This window comes from Gossypium raimondii, chromosome 12 (assembly GCF_025698545.1).
Source record: "Gossypium raimondii isolate GPD5lz chromosome 12, ASM2569854v1, whole genome shotgun sequence".
In the NCBI taxonomy this organism is placed as follows: domain Eukaryota; kingdom Viridiplantae; phylum Streptophyta; class Magnoliopsida; order Malvales; family Malvaceae; genus Gossypium; species Gossypium raimondii.
The window spans coordinates 41,979,550-41,989,392 of NC_068576.1; the positions used below are offsets into that span (position 1 = coordinate 41,979,550).

Below are 9,843 nucleotides of genomic sequence, written 5' to 3' on the forward strand. Positions count from 1 at the left end.
CTTTGAATTTTTCCTCTTGAACAAAAAAAAAAAAAACATTTGCGTCATACTTTAACCACAACTCCAAAATAATTTTCTCGACTTCAAATCTAAAATTTTAGAAAGTATTTTATATTATGTTATGTTTTAGAAAACTAAAGTAAAAATATTTATAAAATCTTATAAATTTAAGAAATTGTAATAAACGCATATAAAATATTTATCTAACTAAAATATAATTTAAATTATATAAAATTTCTAAAATATATAATATAAAATAGTTATAAAATAAAAATGCATTTTGTAAATATATTATCCTTGGAAATTTCAATTAAAAATATTTTGAAACTAAAATTAATAGTGACTTAATTATTAATGTGTTTTGTTTTGGTCATTCAAGTTTAAAAATTCTATTTTAGTCACTAATATCATCGACACTTGATATTTTGGTCACTCATCCATTTAATTATTAAAGAAATGTTAATATATACGCTTTTCATTTGCATAATAACAAATTTAGCTATTCAAATTATCAACTTTATATATTCTATCAATTTAGTTTCGTTTTTAAAATAAAATAAAGATAGAAAATATTTTTGAAAAAAAAAGTTAATATATCAGTTTGTACTTGAAACCCTATTACTTCATCTACATGCTTTTTCGAATCATTATCATAATCATAATTAAGATTAGACCTACCATGATTCTTCGGCTTAAACCCCAGGATCATACAACTCTATTATCACCTAAGGTCTTGAAAGGAACCTCCCCAACACTATCAATACCTCGACCAAAGCTATGATGAAAATCAGCCATAGAACCACAATCATCGCCAGTTCTACCTTTACTCTTAAATTTTTAATTCCATCGGTCACACAAACCATGTTACCCTACAACCTCACCGATACCCACCTCCAAATTTATTGTCAAAATCAAAACCATGATCAGAACCTAGATTAGACCCATAATTCCCATAAACCTTTTCATGTTCCTTTAGTTTCCAATAAAATCCACCAACTTTATTATGAAAATATGATCTTGATGAACAGATTGTTGACAGACACTGATGCAAAACTCATAGAATCAAGTAGAGGAAACAGGTCCGACGAAGAAGAGAACGTGTCTACGTTTTCAAGGCTCCATTGCTTTTCTAGATGGTACCTTTGCCTCAGCTTCTCGATACTATGACGACGTTGAATGGAAAATTTCATGGTCTCAAGATTAAAGGTAGGAGATACGACTCCCTAGTTGGATTCCTTCATGTTCCTGCATCGAAAAGTAAATCATTTTTCCTTGTATGCCTCAACTGACTAATGTTGCTTCTCCTTTTTGGGTTCATTTTTCTGCTGGATCGGATCTCTTCCTTTAGGTGTCAGAATAGTGGATTCGTCATCCCATTTCGTGTCATCTAATGTTTCATTCAGAACTGGTTATTGAATTACAAACTAAAGTAGTTGATGCAATTGATCAACTGAAGGAAAACCAAGCTCTGTTGAAAGAGAACTAAGAAACGATGGCACGGATGATGGAAGAAATGCAAGGAATACAAGTCCAACCGTAGCAAAATTGCTTTTAGGTATTGATTGTAATATCATTCAATTTCTTATTTATGAAGTACTCCTCAAGCACTTATTTACTGTAACGTCGATGTTAGAACTGGTGTTGTATCGAGAGTAAAGCTAGCGAACAAAATTCCTGAGTACGAGCGTTGGTTTAAGCGACAATTATTTATTAATTAAATGTGAAACTTGGTAATTTGGATTAATAAAATGGTCCAAGGACGAAATTGTAGGAGGGTGTGCTTTAGCATGACAAATGTGAGGAGAGTCGTGTAATACAAAAAGGGGGAGGAGCAGTAGATGTGTAAATATAAGGAATTTAGTCAAATCAAATTAAATTAACAATCAAAATTAATTCATATAAATTTAAACTATTTCATTAATTTGATAAATTAAAGGTAATATTTTAAATATGGCTTAATTAGCTTAATAAATTAACCTTTAATTTAACACATCAATGGCCATTATTAAAGCTCAACAGCATTAGTGAAAATCTAATGGCTCTTCTCATAGTCGTTCACTAATCATATTTTAAATATGGTTTTATTATTATTTGGTCCTTGGTTTAACAACCACTTAAGTCCTTGCTCAAACCCAAATCCATTTTCACAGCTTTTGGTTACTAAGCGATATAATCCTTGTACTATTTTTAATATTCTATTTAATTACTTATTAAATAATTTTATTTATAATTTAATTATTAGTATTTTTATTTTCTAATTCCCCACTGGTTTCGTGACTGCTTAATTAAAATTTTTGGACGGCTAAATTTAATAAATTTATTCCCAAAATTGACTTCTCTAACATGGAAAAAAATCAAATTGTTGATGAAGCAAAGTACACCTATGAGGTTGAGTGACAAATTGAGCAAAGCCGTGTCGGAAGTAAAGGTAAATTAATTGATGAATCTTTAATGGATTATTCATAGTTACCTAGACATTTGAAAGATAAATTATCAATCCAAAAATTCCAGTAGTTAGATTTTCAAGTCTAGAAAAATTATATAAAATGTGGTAAGTAGGGGTGTGCAAATTTTAGGTAAAACCAAGTTAATTCGATTAATTGGTCGGTTAATTAAGTTAATTTTTTTTATATGTTTTATACTTGTTTTAACCAAAAATAAAAAAGAACATATAAATTTCGGTTAATTTGGTTAACCGACCGAATTAACCGAAAAAGTTCGGTTCGGCTAACTTTTTTTGAAAAAAAAATCGGTTCGGTTAACGGTTAAGAGTTTAAAAGAATCGGTTAATTCGATTAATGGTAATTAGGACCAGTTAGTTGATTGAACACCCCTAATGATAAGTATACAATTACCAGAATTTTATAAATAAAAAAAACGCATTGAAGCGACCGTGAGAAAAATCAATGTTTGTGAAAACCAAAAATTCTTAAACTTGTTCACAACATACCTAAAATATACATGGTTGGAAATCACATGCAACAAGCAATGGCATGCATATGTTTTATGTTCATGGGTGCAAGTAAAAAGTGAAAACCAAGGTTGCGACACACCCTTTGGGAGAATTCGTTTGCTGTATTTTTCACTCATTAAAAATTCACATTTAGGCCAAGAATATGCCGCAAGTGGTGGCTCAGATTTAATTCAACATTCGACTTCCGCTTTAATCTATATTTTATATTTTCATCTCTCTTTCATTCTTCTACATTAAATAGGTTTAAGATTGAAATAATGTCACTCCATGAAATAACTTTGTGCATTCCTTCCTAAATTTAGAAACATCCTTATAATTTAATATAATTACACTGATAAATAAAAACCTTTCTAAACTTTTCCCAATCATTATTTATTATTTAGTGTTTTTTTTAGTTTGAATTAATTTTGTATAATTTGGAAATATTATTAATTCAACATGTCTATATCTATATATGTATTATATTATAAATTTTTTACCTTTTATTGATTAATTAGAAAAAAAAAATACATCTTTTACATTTTTTAAATAACTGCCTTCCAATTACTGTTACACTTTACATTTAATGTTATGTTGCTTTTTCATTAAAATTATATTAATCAAAAAAGTCTGTATCTATATTCTAGAGGCGAGGCGAAGCTAAGGGTGTTGGCAAGGACTTTGGCCGCTTTAAAAATGAAAATTTTTAGTTTAATCCCTTTAAAAATATATGGAAAAAAATCTTTTTAATTTATTAAAAATAATGAAATTATAAATGAATACATAATAAAATTACATATAAATATCTTAAAATTTTATAATTCAGTTCGCCCTCAAAAATTTCTGAATTCACCCTGCTATATTTATCTTATAGTACTACATATTACTTTTATTGACTAAATAGGAAAAGTAAATTTTTTACATTCTACTAATATTTTTTAATAATTACCTTTCAATTATCAATATATGTTGCAGTCTCTTCCTTTTCCCATTTGAAACTAGCATTAATGAATTCAATATGCATGACAGTGAGAGTTTTAATTTAATTTGTATATAAATTACTTTCCTTTTCATTGTTGAGCAGCCATCTTTGTTTTAGGAATCTATTTTAGTATAGTATGGTTAGGTCTTACAATTGTGATTCTTGCAAGCAAGTAACATCATTTCCTTGCTTTACTTTTATTTTGCAGAATACTTGAAACATCATATTCTAGATTTAAAGAATGAAAGATTGAGTCTTATAAGTTCATATTTTTATTCTAAATAATTCATATTCATCTTATTTAAAATTATACATATTTGAATCAAATCCGAACTTGTTCAAAATTTCCACAATACGACCATTCAATTGTTTGCCTTGGTTAGAGCTTTTATTTAATTAAGTCACACTTAATTGAAACCTGAGTTTAATCTCTTTTCTTATTGTGTGTTGACCCATTAAGTTCCCAACAAAGTAGCAATAGGCAAGTCTACTTGATTAAGAGCAAATCTTGCCTAAAGTTCAAGAGTGGCGTCTAGCCCCATCATGACACCTAAATTATTGTGAAGTTAAGGTGATCCTAATGAAATTCTTTTATGACCATCTCTCCATGCAATATGACCCTTCCACTAGAATACCTCGGATTATCACAATAGGTTCAGTGTAATGCCACCTATGTGATAATCCATATTAGAACTTCCAACTCATAGTTAATTATTGGACATTAGAAAATGATTTCTCTTAATTCATAATGCTTTAGCCAGAACCTTGATTAATTAACCACAATCAAGATTATACGAGATACGTCTCCAATATCAGTCAAATTAATAAAGCCTCTCTGGTTCACTCATCCACTTTTACATGATTTGTGTAATGCCAAAAGCATCCTACCTTAAGTATCTGTCTTTGAAACTTGTTTCAGAATGAATCAAAGCATAACTTTCCTCTATAACATGACTTGATATCTTAAGTTAGAAGACTAATTTTGCATGGTGTCCATGTGATAACTTATTCCAAGACACTTATGTTAGGAGTATGCCCATAATTTCATATAATTGACTACTTATTCTATTGTGGCAGTCTTGATTATATTAATTCATTTGCTTTGCGCCCAAATATAAATAAAATATTATAATATAATTAAAAGTTGTCCAAATTTTGTCTTTGCGCCCATATATACCCCATTTTGTTTTGTTATAGGACTTTTGGAACTTGCCAAAAAATAACAAAAAATTCATGTTAAATCAATTTGGTATTTTTCAGAACATCTCAAATTCACAAGAACAAATATTTTAAGAGGTTTTGTTGTTATTTTCATATGAATTATAAGTATAATGAGTACATAAAATTTTGATTTTTCAATAACCGAAAGTTTAAGAAATTAGAAAGGTGAATTCTTTAGGCTTAATTTGATTTTCACATATCATTAATTAATGTATTACATTTATATACAATTGTTAAATTTAAATTTTATAAATGTCTTTGAGTATTTATTATACATTTAGAATAAGTGAATTAAAATTAATTTATATTCATAATTAATGATTTTAAAATTTTAATTTATAATTTAACATAAAGATTTATTCTTATTTATAAATTTTAATATAATTATATAATATTTAAAATATATCTTCATAAATTCGGACTTTTTTAAGTTTTAGATCGGATCTATCTCGGGCCCATGCTTTCTTGAGCTTTTAGGCCGAAACCTGTTTTGCCAGTTCTAATAATTTCTAGTTTATTTATTTATTTATTTTGATATGTCAATATAATCGAAGGATATAAGATATTATATATATATCACTCTTTATCGTTATAATATTAGAAAGAAAGAAGAGGCCTAGAGATGAAATGTTTGACAGGAATGTGAGGCATGAGGGAGTAGTGGCGGGGAGATGGATGGATTGTTGGATTGTTAATAGTAAGAAAAATAAATGATTGGCCATATTTTTGGTTGATGATGTATGATAAGAATATTAAAGAAATTCAACCCTGCAATCTTAGTATCTTCCTTTTGCATTAATGTATAGGGTAACGAGTTTTTTTCAATTCATGAAGCAAGAAAAAGTAAATTTCCCTTGGCTTGAAGCAGCAATGGTCCCACTCAAATTCTCTCATGATACACGTTTTGAATTAACTCTGAATCCATATTTATATTCTACTTTCTATTCTAATCACCTTTTCTTAATAATAATCCATTTTTAAGGTGAAAAACAGGGTTTTGGGTGGTACAATTTCTATCCCCTACTTTTGGAGGAAGCAACCTGGAGTTGGAATTGCATGTACCTACACCAGTGGAGATCAAAATTAGATGGCATGCCAAGGTCTTGCCACGTAGACAAAATGGCGGAAAGAGGTTTCTTGAATTTCATGAGAAGTGTAGGTGAAGAAAAAGATTTATGGTGGGTTTTTTTTTTTTTTAAATATGGAGTATATAATATTTAGAATACAAGATTTAGCTTTATGAATACTCCAGGGTGACATTGGACCTTAAAATCTTTCTCTTTCTCACTGGTGGTGAAATAGCTCTACCAATTATTTAGATTGCCCCATCTCCACTCTATTCTTATTATTTATTTTTAATTTTTTTGGCTTTCTTTATATTAACTTAGCTATTTTAACAATTCAATGCAGGCTTTAGACAGAGAGGTTAAAATTTTAAAAAGACATAAAAACTACATTTATTGTTTTACAAGTTTCCCTTACGCTGATACACAAGCAAAATCCATACTTACGATTCAAGCAATCTCCCTTTTTTTTTGCTTTGAATAGAACCTACGATACAACAATACTCAAGTAAACATGAGAATTTGGTTAGTGTCTTCAGGTTTTTTAGGTAGCTCGAGTAATAAAAGGACAATTAAGAGAGTACTTCAAGTGTTGTGGAGATAGGAAAGAATAATAAATTATAAATTGATTTAATATCTTGTTTTTGGCCTGATTTAATGCAAAGTATTAGGTAAAAAGCGAAAAAAAGAATTTAATTCCCTTCTCAATTCTCAAGATAAACAGGCTTGGGAGCACCTAAGCTTTAGAGGAGACAAGCTAACTTTTGTCGTTCCCCTTTATTTCCTTTTATTTCTCTCTCTTTCTCCTTTTCCTCTTCCCTCTGATACTATTGTTTATATTTTGGAGTAGCAGGGAAGGAAACAAGAAGGTAAACTAAAGAGCTCCTCCATTGTGTAATGGGAAAAAGATAATTAAAGAGCAAAGCAAAGGGAAAGCAAATGACTTGGTGCAATGACTGTAGTGATGTACAAACTATTGAGAGAAGCTCTCCTCCATCTTCTCATAAAACTGTTATTGCTCAAAGGCACAAAGATTGCCTACTCAGAGCATGTCCTTCTTGCGGTCATCAGATCAAATACCGTGATCAGGTCTTTCAACTTCAATATCTCTTTCTTATATACTTACTTCATTGATTTTGTTATATATATGTATATGTGTATTTTCTGTTTGTTCATGCTTCTTGAATTAATGATTGTTAAATGTGGTTTACTTTTTTCTTGTTTTTTTTTTTTGTTGAAAACTTGCACAAAATTGTGATGGTGTAGGGTGGAATTCATGATTTGCCTGGATTACCTGCTGGAGTGAAGTTTGATCCAACAGATCAAGAGCTTCTTGAACATTTGGAAGGGAAGGTGCGCTCTGATGCTCGCAAGCTTCATCCTCTTATTGATGAATTTATCCCTACTATTGAAGGAGAGAATGGAATTTGCTACACTCATCCTGAGAAGTTGCCAGGTGATCATTCAATATATTTATTATTATTATGAGTCTCTCTCATCTTTTTTAACTTCAAATGCTAATTATATTATCATTACCACTATCTCTCATCTATCTGGGGTTTTCATCGCGAGAAGAAAAAATGAAAAAAATTCAAGTATAACCAGTTTGCTATTAATAAGAAAAACTGGGAAACATTCTTAAAAATATCATTTGATATGATGGAATAGTTAACCATTCTCCTTGTTTGAAGAAACCTACCAACTAACCTTTATGTACATAGCATTTGCATAAGATAGACATTATGAAGAAACCTTGCAACTAACCCTAGTAGCCTTTCGCCCTTTTTCCATTTCCATTATTGAAGAAATACTCTCCAACTACCCCTACTAGTGAATCTTAGTTGCATTATTTGTCAATGACATTGACAAGAACCCGGTTCCTTCACGTTAATAACTAAATAAACTCTTATGAAATCAATGGTGTATAGGAGTAAGCAAAGATGGCCTGGTTCGCCACTTCTTCCACCGGCCCTCCAAGGCATACACGACCGGGACTAGGAAAAGAAGAAAGGTTCACACCGACACAGAAGGCGGAGAGACCCGGTGGCACAAAACAGGCAAGACCAGGCCAGTTTTCATTGGTGGAAAAGTTAAGGGGTACAAGAAGATCTTGGTGCTTTACACCAACTATGGGAAGCAAAGGAAACCCGAGAAAACCAATTGGGTGATGCACCAGTACCATCTTGGCAACAATGAAGAAGAGAAGGACGGTGAGCTTGTCATTTCAAAAGTTTTCTACCAAACACAGCCTAGACAATGTGGTTCAATCAAGGACTCCCTAAAGTTGCAGAGTGGACATGAAGCTTCTCATCACCTTAAGAATAATAATAACAATGGGCTTGTCGAGTTCTATAATCCTTCTTTTATTTCCTTTGATCAAGGAGGCCAAAGCAGAACCAATCCAACACAGCTACTTCCCCACTTTGCAGTCCATGATGGGTCTTTCATTCCTTGATAAATACAAGGATCAATCATGGGAGGTGATACGTAGTATATATGGATCCCGGAGGCAAAATCAAATAAAGCATTAATTGGTGGCGTATAAATATAATAAATTAATATATATAATTAGCCAAAAGGTTGGGAAGAATAAGGAATGATTTAATAGCTAGTTGAAGAGGAGAAGAAACATTCTTCAGGATGGAAGAATATATGAAGATTTCGCCATAACCACTATTTTCCTTTTTTTCTATGGCTATTCCCTGTTCCTCTTCTAATCGATGCTTTGTACAGTGTAAACAACAAGCTGTAAATGTGTTATATGCTTCATCAAACTTTAATACTGGAGAAGTTTAACTTTTGGAAACTGTACAAAGGTGTAGCAGTCTGATAGGTTTTTATTCAATACTTTGTCCTTTATAATGTATTTTGTACTTCTTCAATTCCATTTTATAGGAGATTAATATAATTACGAGTAACCAATTAAATATTCTTTTACTATTGATGCTACTCATAACATTAACTACTCATAACATTAACCAAGTTGAAATTTTGAGGCGAAAACGTTATAATGAATATTTCAAAACAAAGCTATGATTTTCTTTTACCCATTTAAACTCATGTTCATAATTTATCTCATATCTGCGACCGGGATTATTAAGTCAAGCTTTGGTACAAAGGAAGTGCTAAAAACTTCTTCTTCTGTGTTCATATATGACATTTCTGGCTTCCAAAATGAAGAATCTGAACACGAAAAGAAGAAAAGGGAAGATACGTTTACCAAATCTTTTATTTATGGCTAGTTCTCATTTATTAGTAGGTACAAGTAAGCTGCTGGAGTTGAAACTTCAATGTCAGAGTTCACTGTGACACCTTTTCCATTAATGCAATCTACAATCCTTTGACGCTAATAAATTTAACACCTTGAGTTTATAAGGGAAACTCGTTTTTAATTATACCTTCCACCATTTTGATTATATAAATTATCTCACAGTTCCAAATACAAGTCAACTGGAGCATCTTGCTTGCACCGTAAATATATCCCACCAATTTTTATGAAATAACATATGAGAGGAAACGAAAGGTCACTTGGCAAGTGAGTGATGTCGCATTTATTATTTTGTTGAGAGCTAAATTGTTGAATTTTTTTAGATTTAGAATCAAATTTATAAAATGTGTAAATA

At 30.6% G+C, this 9,843-nt stretch overlaps 1 protein-coding gene across 1 annotated transcript; it reads left to right on the forward strand.

The window, feature by feature from the left end:
- The first annotated feature begins 6,911 nt into the window (after window positions 1-6,911).
- LOC105764224 (NAC domain-containing protein 73) lies at window positions 6,912-9,149 on the forward strand. The gene is made up of 3 exons (XM_012582740.2): window positions 6,912-7,309; window positions 7,487-7,676; window positions 8,149-9,149. Exons 1-3 carry the CDS (start codon window positions 7,160-7,162, stop codon window positions 8,673-8,675), a joined length of 867 nt encoding a protein of 288 aa, XP_012438194.1. The 5' UTR covers window positions 6,912-7,159; the 3' UTR covers window positions 8,676-9,149.
- Window positions 9,150-9,843: the final 694 nt, after the last annotated feature.